This window comes from Poecile atricapillus, chromosome 2 (genome assembly GCF_030490865.1).
Source record: "Poecile atricapillus isolate bPoeAtr1 chromosome 2, bPoeAtr1.hap1, whole genome shotgun sequence".
In the NCBI taxonomy this organism is placed as follows: domain Eukaryota; kingdom Metazoa; phylum Chordata; class Aves; order Passeriformes; family Paridae; genus Poecile; species Poecile atricapillus.
Genome location: NC_081250.1, coordinates 35,418,029 through 35,440,436, shown reverse-complemented (window position 1 = coordinate 35,440,436; position 22,408 = coordinate 35,418,029). Strand labels below are relative to the sequence as shown.

The 22,408-nt window shown below is 36.6% G+C and overlaps 1 protein-coding gene across 4 annotated transcripts in view; it reads left to right on the top strand.

Moving 5' to 3' along the window:
- ANKRD28 (ankyrin repeat domain 28) overlaps positions 1-22,408 on the top strand; it is a 120,615-nt gene that overhangs the window by 73,232 nt on the left and 24,975 nt on the right. For all 4 annotated transcript variants that reach the window (XM_058831009.1, XM_058831008.1, XM_058831006.1 and 1 more), the window contains 8 exons: positions 6,062-6,132; positions 9,018-9,218; positions 9,866-9,953; positions 12,728-12,870; positions 13,950-14,162; positions 20,420-20,498; positions 20,920-21,034; positions 21,445-21,527. In XM_058831009.1, the coding sequence (XP_058686992.1) occupies positions 6,062-6,132; positions 9,018-9,218; positions 9,866-9,953; positions 12,728-12,870; positions 13,950-14,162; positions 20,420-20,498; positions 20,920-21,034; positions 21,445-21,527 (993 nt within the window). The remainder of the gene's footprint in view (positions 1-6,061; positions 6,133-9,017; positions 9,219-9,865; positions 9,954-12,727; positions 12,871-13,949; positions 14,163-20,419; positions 20,499-20,919; positions 21,035-21,444; positions 21,528-22,408) is intronic.

Genomic DNA, 22,408 nt, shown 5'->3' with positions numbered 1-22,408 from the left:
TTTTGGAAGATAGTAAAGACCCTTCAGTGTTACACCACTCTACCTGTGTTTCTTTCATCTAATTCTGAATCTCTGTGAGTGTTAGAAATCCATGCCATGACAGTCACACAGCTCAGCTGTTGAAGGGCTCATGCTGCCTCAGTCCCAGCTGAATGAAGCTCCCTTTGTTCAGGTTGCAGATGTACCCACACACTGAGGGTTTTTCACAGGGGCCTCTTTGACACTGACTGTATCCTTCAGCCACTTCCTCTTCTTTTGACAGCGATGTTGGCTGATATTTTTCTTTTCCAAGCTGCCCTAACTTCCCCCCGGCAGCAGTAAAAGTCAGTTGCTATGAAGAAAGTAGTTTGATGTTCTTTGAGAGAAAAAGTTAAGCTGACTCAGGAATAGAAAGAACTGTTCAGTAGCTTTGAGTCAGAGAACCTTGTGTTGCTCACTGAAGCTCAAGGGGGTAGTGGCTGAGGTATGGCAGAAACTGAGTCTGAAAGGAGCTTGGCTTATATTGACAAATCAGTGAAGTCCTGGAATGATGGCTTCAACTTGATTGTGGGTTTCCTCCCTTTTCTGGGAGTGTGTCTCCATGTGTATTTGTTTTGTGGGGTTGTTTTGGGGTTTGGGAGTGTGTTTTTTCATTTGTTTCTTTAGGAACAGAAATAAAAACTGTTCTTGAAGTCTCTTTCTGTCTGGACAAAAGATTCCAGACCTGTTCCTCTTGGATTTTTTTCACTATTCTGTAGATCTTCTGCTATGCGTTTAGCTTTTAAATAGCGAGAAACTTTCTTTCCATAAGGTCTTCTTCGTTATTTTTGAAGCAATGATTTTCAAAATACCTAAGTTTTCATTAGGAAATTACACTCAATTTCTATTATTGATTATTTCAATTCATATCTCAAATCTTGTTATACTTTAAAAACTTCTGTATCTGCTCCTGACTGTCCACATATTTTTCTATCTAAGGAAAAGTTTTTATCTCTCTCTGTTTATTCCGCAGTGTAGTCTGAGAATTTCTACTTGCCAGTTTAAGTGCTTCCAAGGTCATTGTCTCTAGATAAAAAAAAGTGGATCATTCAAAAGGAAGGACTTCTGAACCTATTACAAGCTGTTAGGAAAATAATTAAGTAGAATCTAATTACTGTAAGACTAGTGGTTACTCTCGGTGATTTATACCCGAAATCTTCCTAATTTCTCCAAAGAGATCTACAATTATTTCAGTATGCTAGTTTTTAAGACAAAGTTAGTTACTTTCTTAAAAGGTCTTACTTACATCTTTTACTCCTAAATAGACATTTCAGAGCTTCAAATACTGAACATTGAGTATCTGTATTGCATAATTGAATGAAAACACTTTTGCTTTCTTTGCTTATGTTATGATATTGCTCAGTCACGAGCACATCTTGTACAATAACAAAGGAAAATACCATCCTCGAGAGTCTAAAAATACAGACTACAAACAGAACAGTGGAAGGCAATTGAGTACTGTGAGCAAAGATGAAAATGTCTTGTCAGTTCTGTTGTATTTCTTAATCTATTTCCAACTAGTGACGCATAAGTAATTCAGCCACTGCATTCATTAGTCTTCTGAGGACATTTCCAAATAGGAAGAGTTCTGGTGCAGAGGAGCTGTGGAGGAGTGTCACAGCAAGAGCTTTTCTGAGAGGAACACAGAGGTGGTGTGAGACAGGGCAGTGTAAGGATTGTGTGGCAGTTTATGGATGAAGGAAGAGATGTGTGGTTGTTCCTTGCAGCATTCCCTGTCCAGTTGTTCCTTGTCTGTCTTTCTAAGAGATGGTTGAGATGCTACCTCTTACTGGAGTGTAAGAATATGGACACCAAGAAGTATGCAGAAACCTATGTCCAGGAATTGGTGGCTAACAGCACATTTAAATGTGCACTTCCCACACGTGGACTGGTAGAGTGAAACCCTCCAGGATCATTCTGTAAATCAGTGCATGTATTCAATTAGAAAATGTGTCTCTTGAAACATGAATTTGCTAGAAGTAAGCACTGTATAGAGCTTTTCAGTAGCTTCTGTACTTTATTTATTAAATAAAACATGTCTTTCTAATTGTTAGTCTTGTGAGTACAACTTGGCAAGATGAAATGTAAGATTCAGGGACAAGGGAAGAAAATTATGTAATACTTCTCTCTCATTCCCTTTCCTTACCCCACCTTTTGCAGAGCAAAATTCCTGCTTTTGTATTTGCGTACATATGTAAACCTACTGGCCTGTGCTAGCAAAATAAGTGATGAAAGGGATGATCTTGTGTAATGTTTTGTCTTAGTGCACCAACATGGAAGAATAATTTGCTTCATTTGGAAGGTGCTGGGTTTTTTTTGGGGGGGGGGGGGTCATTTACATAATTGGTTCTTAAGTTCAAGTTGAGTATTTGTGTTCCAGCATTGTGATTGCTCTCTCTGACAAGCTCCCTAATCCTTTTCCTGCAAGCTCTACAGCATTAAAAGAATTGAAATATTAGAAATTTTACAGTGAACAAATGAGAAGCTTTAATAAACATGTTAAGACCCTTGACGTCTGGAAGATCCAAGGGACAGAGGCAAGGAGGGGGGAGAACAGCTGTTCGTTAGAGCTGTTTCTTGTTTTGTTTTTTTTTTGGTTTTGCCCACAGGGAATTAAGATACACTGTTCAGTGCTTTGAAAGAGCAAACTGCTCATAGCTGGCATTTGAAATGTGAGAAATGCCCTGGTTAACATGTCAGCAGGTTGAGCTTCACAGGGATAATATTGCATTGGCAGTGCTGTGCAGTTGGTTATATACATACATGTGTTCAGACTCTCTTTAAGCCAACTGTGAAGCAATATCTTAAAGCAAAAGTTACTCAGTAGAGGTGTAATACATTTTTGTAACATTTATTTGCAGTGGCCTGTAGTAGAGCTTTACCTCAGATGGTCAAGGCTGTAAACTCCCTCAGGTTTGCTTGGTAAGACTGTGAGAGGTTTGAGGGAGCCCATGTAGGGTCAGGGAGGAACAGTGACATTTTCCCCAAATCATGTGCTAGGCAGTGAAGAACAGCCTGGCTGAGGATTATGTCCTCAGACACAAAGCTGTTTGGAGAAGCTCCTTTATGAAATTTAAGTGATTCTCGGCAGCATGGCTTCTTCGAGAAATTTAAGGGCAAAGTATCTATTAAGTTAAAACATTATTTTTTTTAATGTATCTAAAGCTGTAGATCTCCCAATCTCCATATTAATAATGTATATGTGTTTTTTGGTAGTACATTTATTCTGATTATTGCTTAAAAACTTGCTTTCTATATGACAATTTTGCAACTTCTTTAAGAGTTTTGTTGTGGAAGGAAAAAACAAGCTTGGTGGTTCTTTCTTAAGTCCATCAGAGATTCAAATATGTTATCAAAAGTCAACTTTGGCTTTTCCTGTGTCAGAGAATCTACAATTTTTTGTGTATTTGAAAAATTACCTTATTTCAGTATCTGTGTTTTACATGGTTTTTATGTGCTAGACCTAGGCATCCTTGTGTCTTTGGGTGGAAGACTTCTTATGGAAGGGGAGGGGTAGGCATTTGCTATGTTGATTTTTGTTCTTTTAAGAGGATCATGTTACTTTTAGATATCACTGCAAATTTCCTTAGATATTTCTCTGGCTAATTCCGATTGTCTTTCTTACTTTCACATATTCTTTTCTTTTAGTCTTAGCAAGTGTGATTAACTTATAATTGTGAAAACCTTTCATACAGTATCTTTTTGTATTTATTTCTTCTCTCTGCTGGTGTAGTTTTTAACCTGTGTGTTAGAATTACCAAAAAAGTCATCAAAATCTGAAGACATAAGCACTACTTGGACTCTAAACACGTTTTCACTTAGGGCTAGAGCTTAGGTAACTGCTGCTTTTTTGGAGTGGAAATGTGCATTTCTTCTCCTCTGATGGGCTTTTCCTATCTTGGGCTTCATTACCTGGATGGATCTGACCTGACCCCAAGTTTTGCAAATGCATTTTCTTCAGGAAAATCTGGATAGTAATTAATGACTTAGTAACTCACTCAAGTTCTTTCGGATGCTTTAAAGACATTTGTATACTAAAGTTAGAGAGAGAAATCAGACTACGAAAGTCTTTATTCCTTGGTTGTTGGCTGGATGTGAAGTCAGGTGCAACTTGGAGTACAATTTTGGCTCTTGTTTTTGTCTCATCTGCTAAAAACAAGATGTGGCCAACAATTCCGTGGAATATAATCAAGAATTTCAGATACTTTTGAAATATATCAATTACATTCTCACTTACCAATCATTACTTCATTATATTTGTGATGTCATTCATCACTTACTGTCTTTTGGGGAAGGATTGCCAAAAATCCTCAGGCATTTCTAGTGACTTAGAGAGTACTTAGACTCTTTCTTTGCTTGAGTTCTCTGCAAGATTTGATATAGCACAGTCTGCTGTGGCACATGATGTGTTGCAGTGCACCACTGGGTCCTTAGGATATGTGACAAAAACAGATATTTTTGGTATCTCCTAAACTTTTGTTAGACTGTGGGGGTTTTCTTCAGATGGGCTTGGACTTTCTTCCCTTTTTACTAGACTTATTTTTCAAAAACTTTTGCACTTAGGAAAGTAGGATGATATCCTCTTCTGAAATTTAGATAAGGAAAGATGGAAATCCCTGAAATTGTAGCCAGCACTTAGACTTCAGTCTCTCCATTGCATGGAAGACCTAGGATCAAACTGGAAGTTTGGATCCTGCATCAGCTTCAGTGTTCTGTTCTTACGACTGAAAGGGATGGATTGATTTGAAACTCAAGAGAATTGACTTCAGATATTTGAGTTGCTTAGTATATACAACCATGATTTTGTCCACACTGCTGTGTTTCTTGATCAGGTGGGCTGGGAGAGACTTCTTTGCTGGTGCAGATCTTGGATCAAAATACCCTGTCTCTCAACTGAATATCCTGACTTGACCAGCAACCTTTTTGGCATCTTGTGTCTTACTGGCCTTCCATCCTTTCCTGTTATTCTGTTTAGAAAAAACTGCAGTTGGTTCTGGCATACCAATATTATATTTAGCTTGAGATGTTAACCAGCTCTGGTCATGTTGTATTAATGTTACTGTGTGATTCTTTCCAGCAGTATTTCTGAACTCCTTTTTTTTTTCAAAAATGTAAGATTGTGTCTAAGCTATCCCTGTAGAATATCAGAAATTTTGAATTAAAGATAGCTAAGTTTACAATCAGGGCATGAATATCCTACAAAGTTCTATATGTGTGTGTATCAGTAAGAAATTAAATTATTAACTTTAATCCTTAGGTTTTCTTGTTTGTTGGAGCTCACTGGAAGTTAAGATGTAGTTCAGCTGATTCCTTCAGGGGAAAGTTCCCAAACCCTTATTTTCTTTTATAAGTAAGAAAAAAATTAAAATCCAAACCCAGGCTTGCATCCCTTAGAGATGTTTGTGCAGCTTTATTTCCTGGGGACAGGGATGTTCTTTGAGTGTGCTTTCAGAAGTAGGGAGGTGTGGCTGTTGGTCTCTTTCATGAAGGGAGGACCAGGAGGTCCTGGGGTAGGCTAGGTGACCTGCTGGCATAGAGAAGATTTATTCCCAGAGTAAGTCCCAGTAGAAGAATCATATTCATTATATATACCTGTCCATCAGACATGGCAACCACAAGGAAACTGTAGGTGTGGGGAGCAAATGCAGCCTCTTTCTATATTTTCATGGAGAATTTCAATTATAATGGGAAACTATGAGATTTTTGTTGCTGTGTGAAGGCAAGGAGTTCATCTTAGACAGCAGCCTTTTATGTGGCTTTGTAAGGGCAAAAGATTATAGAGGATGGCCTAGTGTAAAAGTATGAGTATATTTTGATGTGAAAGAGTATGATTGGTGCAGTGTTAGAAGAATTTCCTCAAAGGGTTGACTTCAGCTGGAGAAAGATTACTTTTTATGTTTTGCATGAAAAATGCAAAAAAAATGCCTAAAAGAAGTAAATTCATTTTACTAGAACAAGTAAATAGTTCTGTCTCTGTTCTTGAAAATATTTCAGTTATTCTGTAAATATCTTAAATTTCTGTTGTTTCTAATTTTTGTTACAGGAGCTAGAGTTAATGCCAAAGACAGCAAATGGTTGACTCCTTTACATAGAGCTGTAGCATCTTGTAGTGAGGTATGTTGCTCTTTTTGACTACTTTGTGTTAAAATAAGACATTGCAAATTACCTTCTGTCCGTTGTTCATTTTATAAAAAGTGAAACTACTGCAAGTGTTTGGAATTGCAGAACATTTTTGCAATGTTGTTTTGGCCTTTTGAGGGTATGTATATATGTATATATATATTGCTTAAGCAGTAAGAAAGGAGGAAAATTATAAACTTTGAGTTCCCAGCTTTGCTCTCTGTGACTTCCCTAGCAGAGGGAAGAATATACATTTTTATTACATTATGCAGAGGACTCTGCGTGCAGTGTTCTCAAGTCCAGTTTACATCTCCTAAGGTAACCAGAATGGTTCAGTATGAGGGAGCTACAGATGAATTAAGATTTAGAACAACCTTTGCAGCATGGTGTTTGCATTACTTCATATTTTTTTACATGCTTGTGTGTTCAGGCATTGAATAAATAAATGGTTCTATTGAAGACCTGCCAGTGTCTTTTGTTTTTAAAAAGTGATTAATTAATAGTATTGAATGTTACTTTAAAATTTTTAAGTGGAATATAGACTGTTTCTTGAAGTCTACCAGTTATACACTTGTGAGAATGTCATAATGCAAGAAATTACTTGGTTATTGTTTCTCTGTGGTGGTTGTCCTAATAAAAAATTTAAATGCCTGTAGAAGATCAAAACAAACAGAGAAATGCTGAGCTTGTTATGTGGAAGAGTTTATGCAAAACTATCTCCTTTGAGATCCTGAATCAAATTGATGCTCACTTCAGTACATTTCAAATAAAGATTTTTTTTATTGGTAATTTTTTGTTTAGGAAGATAGAATTTAATATTTTAGTTTTGACAAGCACTGAACTTAAAGTGTTTGATCCATGAGCTATCTAAACAAGCCTTCCTTCAGCTTTTGCTTTTGAATTCCCTGGGTAAATTGCAGTATTTTGTCACTAGCATTAATAGCAAAGTTATGTAGAGATTATGTTATTCAAAAAAACAGTATTTGAAAATGAATCTTCAAGGGCGCCTTATTCCCAAGTGCTGTTTGTTCTTGAGATATTTTTAGGCTGTTCCTTTGGGAGCTGACCAAAGCACCAAATGCTGCATTCTTTCAGAGCCAAGGAACAATAAAAGCTCTCCACATCAGTAATGCTTGCAGAGGCAGAGGAGTGGTGCAAACAAACTGGGTTTAAATGATAACTTCAAGAAATGCAACCATGGTCATAGGGGTTTTTTTAACATATGGAAGATTTTGAACAAAATATTAATCAAAGGCAAACAAGACAAGTAAACCACCAGTCAGATGCTTGATAGACGTTCATCAGAATTCTCTATTTATAAACACAGTGAGTCATGGGAGCCCATATACAGGGTTGATACGTGTAGGCACTGTTTTCTAGCTGACAGACCTGTATGGGTCTGAGGCACTGGAGAAAAAGCTGTAATGAGAAAACTGGATAATGATTTCAGTAAAACGTCTGGACTCTTGAAGTAAGGACAGCTTCAATTTAACAAGGACAATGAAACTTAAAAAATAGCTGGAGTTACAGATTTAGGTGTCAGCTGCACAAGTTCAGGCAGCTTCATGTCAAGACAGTCACATTTTTATTTGTGTGTGCCTGCTGTATATTGCAAATCAAAAAAAAACCCCAAGTAGATTCAGTCATGAAATTTATTCATGCAAATGCACATAAAAATGAACTTCATTACATTTTTACTAATATCGTGGTGCTTCTGCAAAAGGGGTAGTAGCTGATCTGAAATTTCCTTGTTCTGACATGGTATTTCTTAATAATTGGATTAAAAAAGACAAGATTTAAAATATAATTAGTGTTTTAAAATACTAAATCTGCTTCAGTTTCTCAGAGAAGACCTATTCAATTTTATCATAAAATTACAAGCCTGTGATGCAGTATTTTCACTTTTGTGTTCGTATGTTCTTTTTTATTGACAGTATGAGAAATTTCAACATTTTAAATATGATTATTGTAATATAAATAGGATCAATAGTGACTTAGCATTCTGCCCACAGACCTTGCTATTGTACCACAGTGTAATTCAGAATCTCTAGTAAAAACATGTTTTAAGTTCAAAGTGGTAATCAATTATTTGTGTGCTCAGTGACTGAGTTGGCAGTCACCAAAAGCAATTAGTGAATCGTGGGAAGGTCACACAGCCGATGCAAAATGTGATATTCATCATCGTGTTGATACTGCCAACACGTTTATTTTTTTATGCATTCCAATTGTGTGCGCATATTTTAATGGGATTTGTTTATCTTGTTGTAAGAATTACAGTCTTACTTGTCAAATTTTCACAGCTTGTACTTCTAACTTTCTAATTTCCTAAAAGGAAATGAATAATGATTTTGAGAGATGGAATTCAGTGCAATAGTTTTCAGGAGTTTTGCAACAGGGTATGTTGAAACTTTTTGTGACCGTGCACTGCTTTATTTGTGGTTCTCTAAATGTACATTTAATAATCTCAGGTTTGCCATTTGTAGACTTGGACAGTTGAAAAATTTTGCTTGGAAGACTGATGGAAATATAAGTTCATAGTACATTATTAATCCTTGGCTAAGGATTCCACTAATGGGAGAAATCCTAGGATAGTTTATTAAACTTTGGAAATCAGTTGTGATGACAAAACAATTTTTCATATGCCTTTAGAAACTGGATAAAAGACCTGGAAATGTTTGATTTGGTTAAATTATTCACATCCTTGAGAACATCCCCAAGTTTGGATTTATGGTAAAGTACAAATCCCAAAGTGTCTCAAAGACTATGTTTGCAAATGAACAAATTGTAAAGAGTCGTTTTCCACTGTACTGTCCTTAAATCCAAGGCTGTCATTTCCAATCTTTACTAAGTGGCTCGGTTTTTTTTGTAAATGCTTCCAGGATGCTGTTCAGGTGTTGTTAAAGCATTCAGCAGATGTCAATGCTCGTGATAAAAACTGGCAGACACCCCTACACATAGCAGCTGCAAACAAAGCTGTGAAGTGTGCTGAAGCTTTGGTGCCTCTCCTAAGCAATGTAAATGTGTCTGATCGAGCAGGCAGAACTGCATTGCATCATGCAGCCTTCAGTGGACACGTTGAGGTAAAAGTTAATTTTCTTTTCTTCCACTCATCATTCTGTCCCTCACATTTCTGATGTTTCATGTTTGAGTTTAAAACCATTTCTCCCCCATTCCCTCAAAAATCTTCAACCCCTACTTTGTATTTGAATTTGCTTTCTGTATGCATCTCTGTGCAGAAAGGTTGTGGAAAATAAATGTTACATCATTTAATTGAAAGCGTATTACATTGTTCACTTTTCTTATGACAGAAGCAAATTTGTTAAGTAGAGTTAAATTAGTAACGGGTAAATTTAAAATGGAAAAACCAGGATATTTTTCTGCTTAGTAAATAGTGAATGTAGGGAGTATGTTGTCACTGAAATTTGGAGGAAATGTATGTAATAAGCTTTGACTCATTAGTCCCTTAGTAATAACCTAAAGATTTAAAAGACTTCATGGCTTTGCAGTATTTAACTGAGAAGTGGTTTTGTTGACATCAAGTTTTGTATTCCTTACAGTCACTTTGTTGTGACAGCCAACTTTTTTAAACTTATGGAATATTCAAAACCCAACACATTTAAATCCTCTGAAAATGCATAAATTTTTGTTTTCTTCCATGGTTTTCCCTGTTGAAGCAAAGTTTCGTCCATTATGAATACAAGATTTCTGTTCTGTTTCTTTATCTCAGATGGTCAGCTTACTGTTGTCTAGAGGGGCCAATATTAATGCATTTGACAAGAAAGACAGACGAGCTATACATTGGGCAGCATATATGGGTATGTACATACTTCAGTTGATTAATACTGCAGTAATAAAAAAGAATCATCTCATGTTTAGTGGTGTGACATATTTCTAGGAGAAATACTGCATTGTAAGCATTGAGGTTATCAGTGTCTGCCGTAAAACCATTAATAGTGTAGTTCAAATTGCCTTGTAAAATGTGTATTTTGTGGTGAGGAAAATCATCACTTGTGCTTGATCATCACAGCAATAATGCTCTTAATTTATTATTTGAAGCTAGATGAAATGCACTTCAGATATTGATGCCAGTACTTAAAATCCCAGAAGTTAAAAAACAATCTTCATTATTGATCTAATGTTCTTTAAATATTTTGCATTAGTATTTTTAAGGTACTTATATCTGCAAAGCAATGTCTGTGACAGTCTGTCCAGCCACCTTACTGAATGTGGTTATTTGCAAAATTTTGTTGAATGAAACTTGTACATGAAATTTCAGAGAACTGACAAGTGTCAATGAAAGGCCAGAGACACCTTCTGTCTTGCATTTGCCTAGATGAGAGAAAAGTCATCTGTTTTGCAGATAAGCTGTGTTTATTCTAATTTTAATCCGTGCTATTTTGTAGGCTATTTACAGGGAACTCTCTAAATGAACAGTGTTTGGTCAGGAAAAACGTAATTCAACTGATGTCGATCTACCTAAATTTCCTTGTAGACAATAGAGAAGAAAAACCTTTAGGAACCTTTAATCAAAGCAAAAATAATTATGACATTCTCTCACAATTTAGAGCTATTGTACATTGCTCCAAATTGTTTGGAGTAAACCTTAAAAACTTTTCCACCATGTAAAACTGACCATAAAATAAAAAAGTTATGCTTTTCGTCACTCTACTATAAATAACTTTCTAGGGTTATAGCCATTGTTTTGCTTCCTTCCTGCTTTTCACCGGGCTCCATTGCTGTCCAGCTGCAAAGCTGTGGCTGAAATGGTCTTAAAATCCTGTGTGCTGGTGTTGCCTCACTGGTGCACTGGGATGTCTCTGCAGCACTTCTCACGTCAAGTACCTTGCTCTTCTCTTAGAGAGTCTTCCAGTGAATGCTGTTTGCCTTTTCAATGCAGGTCAGGGTTTTTTTTTTGGCTTTTTATCTTCTATTTGAAGTTTTCTGCCACTGTTCTGTTTACTGTCTCTACTCCTTTCACTGCTTTCTATGTCTTCTGTACTTCTGTCTCTCCTGTAGGACTTGTTTTCATTCTTGTCCCCATTGTATTTGGATTAAACATGAGTATTGTGTTTGCATTTCCCTTTCCCTTCTTTCCTGCTATACTGAGGTAATGAAGAACTGAAATATTATTGCAGCACTTCGCATTGCATTGGTAAAGTCTTACAGTTTTGGTTAGTATAGCTAGGTGAAATGGTGTTTTGTGTGCTGTTGGGTACCCAGCATAGAATAAGTATCACAGTGTCTGAATGTTTTTAAAAATAGCTTTGTCTGTACTCCTTTGGGTAGGCACTTCCTATTCAAACCTTTGCAAATTCTCTTGACTGCTTAAGACCCACACTCTTTATAAAGCACCTAAACTGAAAGCTGGGTTTGATACTTTCTACTTAGCTGTCTGACTGGATAAGTATAAACATAAGTATTCAGTATGCTCCTCACCACTTCTTTAAACCAAGGAAAGGGTGTCACTTGAAAGGTAAAATAAAGAGTCTCACATTGTCTGAATGGGTCGGTTATAAAGGTAAAACACCAAGTGTATTGTGGTCTATTAAAGTCATGTATTTCTTTATTCTGCAGTCTTTGTTGTGACTATCCATGTGCTTTCAGTGATGAGATGTTTGGCAGTTAAATTAACAATGGCTCAAAAACGACAGATATTTGGTTACCCAGTTTTCATGGCTTCTTAGCAGGCAGTGTCACAAGTGCCTACAAGCAGAGGAGGAGCATGTGGGCATGGAAGGGAAAAGCTCATTGCCCTTTGCAGCAGGGCTGGGTGTTGGCGTTGGGGTCCCTGGCCCAAAGTTGGCAGTGAGAGAGAGCTACTGCCCACCACTTCAGGGTGGGCTCCTTGCCCTCTCTTTTCCACCTGGAACTTCCCCTGTGTCATGCCTTCCTCATTATCCCAACTCTCTTACTCTTCTTCCATTGTCTTAGGAGAGCAGTTGCTGCTTTTAAAAGGCTGCAGTTCCTCAAGTACTGATCTGAGTCAGTCTTGAAAATAGAGCTTTACTAAACCCTGTATGGTGTGGCTTAACATTTTAAATGCTTTGTGGGTAAGGGGAGTTGGATTGGAGGGATAGATGTATTTTTATGTAAAAGTAGAATATCTTCTTCTTTTAATGTTTGCACCAGTTTTTCAAAGTTTCTGCCTAAGATTTAAAAATCTTAACGGGCATGTTTGGAATTGGGATAATGGTGGAAGATTGAGAGTCACATTGTCTCTCAAGTTGTTAATGTAAATTTGTGGTAAATATGTAATAATTACAAAGTTACTTTGCCTCCCTAATTGTCAGTCTTAAAAAAACCGCCTTCTTTTTAGGCAGAAGACAGGATTGTGTTTTGAGTGTACAAATTTATTTTTGCACTGTGAATGCTATTACTAATGTAAATGTAATTGCTAGGTGGGGTGTGTGGAGATGATTATGTTATTATTATATTTCGCGGTAAGATGAGAAAATAACAATGTTTTATTTTCCACATTAGGTCCAAAGGAATAATGTCTTGATCATGTTATAACAATTGTAGAATTAAGTTTGCAAACGTGTGCTGGTTAATAAAAGATGATGCATTTTATTTGTCTTTATTATTTTAGGTCATATTGAAGTTGTGAAATTACTCGTGACCCATACAGCTGAAGTGACGTGCAAAGACAAGAAATCATATACACCCTTACATGCTGCAGCATCTAGTGGAATGATTAGCGTAGTCAAATATCTTCTGGATCTTGGAGTTGATGTAAGAAAAAATAAAATTTAATGGGATTTTTTTTTTTCATTGTTTGAAATGTTCTTGCTAGTACTATAGCACAAAGTTTATTTAGGGAGAGGTGAAGATATAGTAAAAGTATGTGAAGAAAGATCACTGGAAATACTACTTTTTATTTTATATACCCTCATCTCTCCGTTAAAAGACAACCTCCTTAAAAGCTTTGCAGATTTTGCACAATAATTTGAAAATAAATGTGTATTTAGTAGGGCTTTTTGTTTATTTGATATTTCTTGCTCTTAAGTCATTGGACTGAAAGTCAGGAAATAGGAATTCCGATCCTAGCTTTGCCACACAATCATTTTTGAAGTGCAGGAAATTAAATGCTTTTGCCTCAGCATTGGTAAAATATACATGGAACTGACTTTCGTCCGTGATATAAATTTTAGATAATACTAAAAATGGTAAGAAACTTCAATACTGCAGTAAGTGAGGCCATATTAATATTGAAATGCAAAATAAATTGAAAGGTTCTACAGTAGCTGCCTGTAGAAAGTGTGTTAACAGTAAACTGTGAAATTGTGTAAAAAATCTACATTGTGAATCACAATCTTAGTCTTGCGAGGCTAGAGATTGCAACTCAAGCTCTATATTGAGAAGTCGATCAGAATTCATTGTCATGTTGTGTACAACAAGAAATTCTGCTTCTATGTGTGCACATACACAAAAAGGCTCTTTGACCTGTGTTTTTAACGAAAACTTGCAATGCTGTTTTATAAAAGGCCTGTGCTATGCTTTGTGTGTAGCATCTGTGCAAATTGCCACAGTTGATATTTTTGGCATGTGTGGGTTCTCTTAAGTTGCATACAGGAAACTGGTGTGGAGACAATTGGAGGAGATTGGCTCGCTTGTAAAGCAATCATACTCTTCCCCAGGACACAGATCTCAATCAAAATGCTATATCCAGAACTTGCTTTTAATTTCTGGTTTTGAAGAGTTCCAAAATGTAATCTCATGGCACGAAATTTTTTTCTGTGTTAGAATTAAATGCTTCATTAAGTACAGCCTTTTTGCCTACTAACAAATCTTGGGGTTTTTTTCTCTTACAGATGAATGAGCCAAATGCCTATGGAAATACTCCTCTCCACGTAGCTTGCTACAATGGGCAAGATGTTGTAGTGAATGAACTCATAGACTGTGGTGCTAATGTAAATCAGTTGAATGAGAAAGGGTTTACACCTTTGCACTTTGCTGCTGCATCAACACATGGAGCATTGTGTTTAGAGCTCTTGGTCTGCAATGGAGCAGATGTAAATATAAAGGTAGGTATATCCAAAGTCATCCATTCACACTTAAGAATGCTGTACATCTTTATCAGAGGTAGTGTTTTCAAAAACACTTGTTTTGATAGCACGGTGAGGTTCCTACTCATAGGTGGAGTATTTGTTTAAAAAGTACTGCAGTGAAAATGAGCCAGTATGTTGCATCAAGAAACTTGGTCTGAATCTGGAAACCTCAATGGAATACATTATATAGCCTAGAAGGATGAGGAAGAATGACAATATTGTCTGATCAATCTCAATTACATTTAAAAGTCAGAGCTCTATATGATTTGTTTGCCCTAGTCTAGCTATATAAGTAAGAGCAAATAATTGGAAAAAAATGCAAAACTACATGTTTTTTCTTTTAAATTAGTAATATGAATGAAATCAAAGATATTTCAGGCAAGTGTGTATGAACTGGCTAATTGCTGGAGCAGTTGAAAAGGTGATCGTGTAAGATCTTAAAATCTAATCAGTGAGGGAGATTTGGGAAGAGTGTATTAAAAATACAAATATAAGTAGATCAGGCCAATAGAAAGTCTTAAACAGCTGGCGTTTTAATTGCTCCTGCAGAATTGTGTGAGCAGGGTCAGTATACATTTTACATCTCTATTTGGTCACAAGTCTTTGACTACAGAATATTCATTAGAATCCGACCTTATTGCAGGTAGAATTTAAAACAAGCAAGCTTCAAAGGAAACTATAACCTATATCTTCTATTTTCTTCTCCAGTGTGTAGGGTAAGATCTTGAGATGTCTGAAAGAGATGTAAGACCTACTGGTTTGTATTATGTTGGTTTTCACTCTAGTAGGGAAAACTGCGTTCAGAAATATTCAGTGGCAGTAATCTGGTGTCTTGACAGGTTTTAGGCTGAGGGAAGGGGGAAATGGGTATATGGAGTGAAGAGTCCAAGTGTTCCGTATAGGAAATTGCTTGCCTGAACTCTCACCCACATGTAGTATGAAGAGAATTATCTGTTGTTTAATTTCTTAAAAAAAAAAGTAAAAGAAATCTGCTTTATAGGTTTATGCTTGAATTTCAGCACAACCTGTGCAGGACATGAATATTAGAGGAGTTGACATTTCTGTTAAAAATCTTGGGGTTTGTGGTTCACTTCATGTAAGCAGTGACTTTTACAGTGATCCAACCTGATTTTCAGCTAATTCCAAAATATAATTTTGTGTCTATTGCTAGTACAAAACTCATAGCCAGCTGAAAATTTGAGAGTAGTTTAAAAATAAGCTCTTTGATGTGGAAAAATCCTAAATGTATGTTCCTGCTCACTGTTACATATATTTAGATGTGCAGCTCATTTAATGAAAATGTATATAGCTCAGCTGTGGAAAAATTCATCACCAAAGTGCCCTGCAGAAGTGAGGAGCTGTGTTACAGGGTATATTGCCAACTTGTCCTAAAATATCCAGGTCACAGTCCATTTATTTTTGTTGCCAGCTTTCTGCTCTGCATAATGTCCCAGGCTGCATATGACTAAGTGTTCAGTGTTGCAGGGCTGGCTGACTTTTGTCCTACATTCTTGAAACATAATTTTTCAGGAAAGTGTGGTCTGCCATGAAAATAATCCCACAATGTTAAATATACTAGTGATTACATTTTTATGTTAATCACACAAATAAGAGTAAAGGAGAGCTTATAGCACCTTCTAGTACCTGAAGGAGGCCTACAAGAGAGCCAAAGGAACTTTCTGCAAGGGCATGGAGTTATAGGACAAGGGGACATGGCTTCAGACTTGGAGGGCAGGGTTAGATTAGCTATTAGGAAGAAATGCTTTACTGTGAGGATGGTGAGGCACTGGAGCAGGTTGCCCAGAGAAGCTGTGGATGCCTCATCCCTGAAAGTGTTCAATACCAGGTTGGATGGGACTTCGAGCTACTTGGTTAAGTGGAACCTTGCCCATGCTACTGGGGTTGGAACCAGGTGATCTTTATGGTCCCTTTGAACCCAAATTCTTCTGTGATGCTATGACAAATATTAACAAGCCAAGAATGACTGTTTTTCTAAATGCAGGGCTGCAAGGGTTCGTGATTTTGTATGTTTCTGATGTAGAAGAAAGAAGTGGGCAGGGCTTCAGAAACAGCATTAGCTTTAGTTGCTTGTAATTAAAATATGTTGATTTCATACTTATCAAAATTCTTAAGTGCAAAGTTAAGCAAGTAGGGCCATGTAGGGATTTTAAGCAATTATAGCGTCAAAAAAGCATTTGTCCCATTTCCTCATCAAAGTGTTTCTGTTGTAATTGTTTGTAGCATTTCTGTGGATTTATACCAGTATGACTGAATTTGGCCTGTAAATATGCGCCTGAAGGCATGAACAGCCTTTCTTTGCATATGAAAACTTAGCACTTGCACTGTGGAAAAGTGCAAGAACTGAGGCAAAATAAAATAATTTCTAAGTCAACTTCTACTTCCCTGGAAAGGCCTATAAAGGTGAATCTTGGATATAATCAGAAGAGCAATCCCTAAAAGAAATAGAATATATTGTGTAACTAAGAATGAATTGTGGATTTCAAATGAGATGGAATTAGGGTGTTCTTACTAAATATTTATTGAAACCAAGCCTGTTCAGTTTCCAAATACTGAAGCTGGAGTGTAAAGTAGTTCTTAAAATGGCTATAAGATCTATTTTTCATCATAATTATATTGCTTTTGTAGGCTGATTCAATCATTTCCTCCCATGTGCAACTTTTCCTATGATTTTAGAGGTAAGAGAGTGGATATGGATGGTAATCTAGGTGCAGACTAGACAGTACTATTAAAGTGCTTCCTGCTGTGGATGACTTAGTGGGGAGAGCAAAAGGGAAACACTCTTATTCTTGATGGCAGATAGAGGAGTAGTTCCTTTGTGTATCGTTGAGAGCTGGCCTCATCTCAAGAAGGGATTATGTAGCGCAAGGTAATAGAACAGTAGAAATATGTTGTATGCTTTTTATCACCTCTGGACATAATTTCCTACTTGTTTTCATAGACTTGTCAATTTCCACTGTAGAACAGTGAATCTTATTAAGTATTGCTCATTACTGCAGTACTCTGTCTTCACTATTCAGGATTTCCATGCATGGAAGAACACATTGAAATGACTACGTAATGGGACAGTATTAATTGTTTTATGGACCCCATTGCTCCTTGAGAACTCAGTGACCTAAATAGAAAAAGTTTTTTGCTTCCATTGGTGGTACTAGTACATAAGAATTGTTCCTAGGGGGAGATTTCATTTGAAGGAATGCTGTGACATGATAGACCTACATTTCCTCTCCCTCAGTGAAGCTCAGTGGTCTGAGTACAGTTAATATGTCAGTAATCACTCAGTAAGACACCTTGTGCTGTGTATTATTTCTGTCTAATAGGAATTACTGTTCTTAGCAAATTTGCTATGATCTAAGTATTTTGTGGATATATTTCCTCTAGTGATACAGGAGATTTGGGCAATTTCTTTCCTATTACTACATTTAGCTAAGTTTCAGTGAAGACAACCAAAGTTATCATTAGCCCATGGCTGTCCTGTCATGTGCTGTGATCCTGTCTGATCTTGTTAAATCAACTGCAGTTGGCTTGATATTTAGAGAGAAGACCTTAAAGACATAAAGAAAGTGTAATGGAGGCAAAGTTTAGAAGATACCCCCCTGCTTCTGCAGTCAAACTCCTGGCATCTCAGGAAATAGTGATTTGCTTAATAGAGCATTGATATTTCATTGCTTAAAGAAATGTTTGACTGCTGGTTCTGGTCCAATCCTTTTCTAGTGACAGTGTCTTCGAAGAGATTCTGAACACAATCCTATACCTAGCAGTTCAGCTTCAACATGGGAATGGTCTTCATTTAATTTTATACCTTTTCTATGTTTATATGTTGATAGACAGTTGCATGTTGTGTTATTCCTGGGCTGGAAAGGCACTTGCGACTGTTACATATAAGACAGGCATTCTCATAAAATCCATCTTCTTAAAAATCTATGTGAAGTGCATTTTTAATTAAATTTGAACAGAGTAACTTTAAAGATCACTTATTGGTTGTATTGTGCTTTTTTCATTTATAAGTGGAAAACGATTCTATAGCTTATTTTGCTATTCTTTGCAAGATCTTACTGAAGTTTTCTTGTGAGGATTCTTGCTTAACTACAGTGCTCTTCAGTTTCTAATATTGTCACCTTAAGTTATTCCTATGTTTTTGTGAGGTGCGTTATCAGATCTGTGTTTTTTCAGCTCCATCTTCTTCCTCTTTATTAGCCTTCCTTTGAGATACAGATTTATCCTGTCTAAGCCAGTGAGACTACAGGCTACTTTCATCTGAGCCCTGAAATTCTTCTGTCTGTTAATTCAGTAAGCTTATTTTATATGATAATTTTTCTTTAAATGAACAGATTCTATAGATTCTTCAGGTTAAAGAAGGATAAAAGTGAGGGAAGAAGTCACCAGATGTCAAACAGTTGTTTTAAAGTAATTGGGCACAGAGACTGTTAATGGTTTGATAAAGAGACGAGAATTAAACTGTAGGGAGAATGATGAAAGCACAGAGGTTGCTTGGGGAAGTTGTCACTTACGGTGTGTCTATTTGGCCTTTTCTTAAGGCCTCCAATGACAGAATTAAAATTGATTGCCTAATTTCTCAAGAGTATTTGAACCTCATTTTCTGTGTTTATTTACATTTGCTATGGATATGTGGATGTTGTGTTTTGGATTACTTATGGTCAAAGAAATATGCTAGCCGGAAGATCTGGAGATAACTTGGCTTTCCTGATCAAGTATTTTATTTCTTTCAATCAAGGTCTGAGAAGACAGTGTTTCACATATAATTGTGTTGTTAAGATGTTCAGGGCAGTGACACAATGAAAAATTCCATATCCATCCCTAAGAGGGTTTCCAGCAGACTTTCAGTATCACATCCATAGAACCATGTCCATTTGGTGTCAAATGGATAGTGAATATGGGAACACACTTCCGCATATGACAGCAGTTCGTGATGTTTCAATAGATATGTTCATAGCACGTGTTCCCCTACCATCTTTGTCTAATTGAACTTTATATATTGTGAATATTTCATACTCTTCAAGCCATCATTGAAAACATAGATGCAGTATGCATGTGCATTCAAGGGTCCTTTGATTTTCTGTGTTGTGTTTGCAATTTTCTGAGTGCATGTGTAGGAACTTTTTTCTGTGGTAAAGCTTTCCCATTACCTGTGATAAGTACGAGAGGAAAACCATTCCTAAGTAATACCAACAGGAAAAATGGGTTTGTAAGTCCATTGAGATTGAGCTGTAAAAAATTGAAGTTTCCTTGTGTGTTACTATTGGCCTGGTTCAAGGATGTCTTTACTGGGTGAATGACTTAAGTGCACATTCAAGGTGTGCATTTCAAACGTATACCTAGTAGAGTTGAATTGTTGTATCCTAGGATTCCTTGTGGTTTATGATAAATTGCTTACAAACATTACCTGAAAGAAATTTCCAGGAAACACACGAGCTTTGTAATGTGTTGTATAATATAATGTGTAAACCCCTCTAGTAAATGCAGCTACTTTCTTTCAAGAAACAAACTTAAAATATTGTTTTATTTTAGCCTTTGGGAGGGGAGGGGTCGGACATAGACTCATTGCTGAAATTCTGTGCTGTCATCATCCTCTTGAGAGTTATTATCTTAAGGACATAAGTGTGACTGAGTGGGCATCCCTGAGTTGTCACTTGCAGGTGGAAGAGTGACTAAGAACAGCTCTTGTGGAAAGCTTGCCCTGTCATGCTGACTTGTCATTGCCAGTATCTGTCTGGCAAAAGTGCACAAAAATGATTTAATGGATGGAGTGTAGAAAAAAAAGAAGGAAGGAAGGAAGGAAGGAAGGAAGGAAGGAAGGAAGGAAGGAAGGAAGGAAGGAAGGAAGGAAGGAAGGAAGGAAGGAAGGAAGGAAGGAAGGAAGGAAGGAAGGAAGGAAGGAAGGAAGGAAGGAAGGAAGGAAGGAAGGAAGGAAGGAAGGAAGGAAGGAAGGAAGGAAGGAAGGAAGGAAGGAAGGAAGGAAGGAAGGAAGGAAGGAAGGAAGGAAGGAAGGAAGGAAGGAAGGAAGGAAGGAAGGAAGGAAGGAAGGAAGGAAGGAAGGAAGGAAGGAAGGAAGGAAGGAAGGAAGGAAGGAAGGAAGGAAGGAAGGAAGGAAGGAAGGATAGATCCTTTTTGTTGGTTTCTTTTTTTGTCAGTTCTGATTGATTGCCGTTACTGGCCATAAGTAAACGTGGGATTTTTTTTTTTTTCTTTTCCAGAGTAAAGATGGGAAAACTCCTTTGCACATGACAGCAATCCATGGTAGATTTTCAAGATCCCAAACCATCATTCAAAATGGTAAAAAGGGGGAGGGAGTATTCTTGTCATAAGCTTTCCAGTTTGGATATTTTCATCCTCTTGTATTGGGAACAACATGCTGAATTCCTTAATAGTGGTGGAGTACGGCATATCTTTTTATAAAGTTTGATAAGTTACACTGATGAACCATTTAGTTTTCAGAATGCAGGAATGTATATATATACTTATATTTATATATATATATATAGTTTTTCATAACCCAGGGTGTAGAGAGTTTGTCCCATAAGGTTACATAATAAAATGTTTTTTTCTACCACTAAAATATATATACGTTTTAAATCCAAACTAGTCAGTCACTGAAAATTAATAACGTTGCTTGAACGATCATCAGTGCCGTTTTTCTCACAAAGTATCTGTATGCCTACATATACCCTTACTTAGCAATTATTCTTTATTATAGGAGCTGAAATAGACTGTGAAGATAAGAATGGAAATACCCCTTTGCACATAGCAGCTAGATATGGCCATGAGCTATTAATCAACACTCTGATTACGAGTGGTGCTGACACTGCAAAGTAGGTAACTTTACTGACATGAATGCAAGCTGACATAATTTACAAGTGTATTTATTAGGTTAACAGAACTAGTACAGTTTTTAATATCTTCAGCTTGAAATAGGAAATACTTTGTTTATTATCCTGTATTGTACTTGTAAGTAGCTAGTCAGTATATCACAATTTGTACCAGAACAAATAGAGTTTTCTGTAATGCGTTTGAAGTAAGAGCTCTGAAAGTTCTAATAGGCTGTTGCACTCATAATGCATGCTGATAGCTTGGAAGGAAGTTTTTAAGATGTGAAGTTAGCTCAGTATTCTAATTAGGTGGTTTGCTGAACCCACCATGCATATGCACTTTGGCACACAATCATGTTTGTTTTATTTTAATTGTAATTGAAACTGTGATACCTGATTATGGTGTATCTTAGGCGGGGTATACATGGGATGTTTCCTCTCCATTTGGCAGCATTAAGTGGATTTTCAGACTGCTGCAGAAAGCTCCTCTCATCAGGTAGGATACTCTTTTAAATTCTTACAAGGTGCTTTTTACTTCATTTTTTATTTCACAGAATAACTTTTTGTTAAATCTTAATTTAGTTATACATAGAATCCTTATAGTTTACTAGCACCTTGGAGCCAATGATTGTTTTTTAATGGACAGTCCATTGTTAAAGTGAGTGCAAATTTTTGCAGACATAAGTTTAAAAAAAATACATCCAAATTTTAACAATGCATTTGTAATTTCTTTATTATTGTTTTTGTGCCTTTCAAGTTGGCCACAGAGGTGGGATGACTGGTTTAGATAATAATGAATCTTCAAGGAAACAGATTGTGATGGTCTTTTTTATTACTCCATAGAGCATCCAATTTCCATTCTATTATGTCTTTAGCTTAATACAGATCAGTCTATTCCTATCTATTCCTGTAGTGGGCATCTAATAGCTCTGAAGACTCTGTGGATCGCTATATTAAGAAACTGTTGCATTGGTATTATGTTGTTAATCAAATGCAAACTGCACTTTACTTTTGATGTTTGACTCCTCCCTGAAGATGCAGATGTTGCAAGGTCATTACTTCTCTTGTTGGCCAGAATCTTATGTGAATTCTTAGTTCTTTGAACCATTGCAATTCTGAGAAATTAGATTTATCCAAATGAAGCTTCTGGAACAGAACAAGAATAAAAATCAAAATAAACTAAATGGTTCTGTATTAATCTGAAGGCACTTAATGTTTTTTGAAAAAAGTGGGGAAAAGAGAGCTGGGGAAAAGGAATAATAAGAAGTTGCTTCCCCAGCTTTATACTGTTCATTAGGGAAGCCTGGAAGAAGAACTAGAGGAATATAACTAAAGCTACCTACTGGTAAGGCTTTTTATTTACTGTCCTGTCATGGG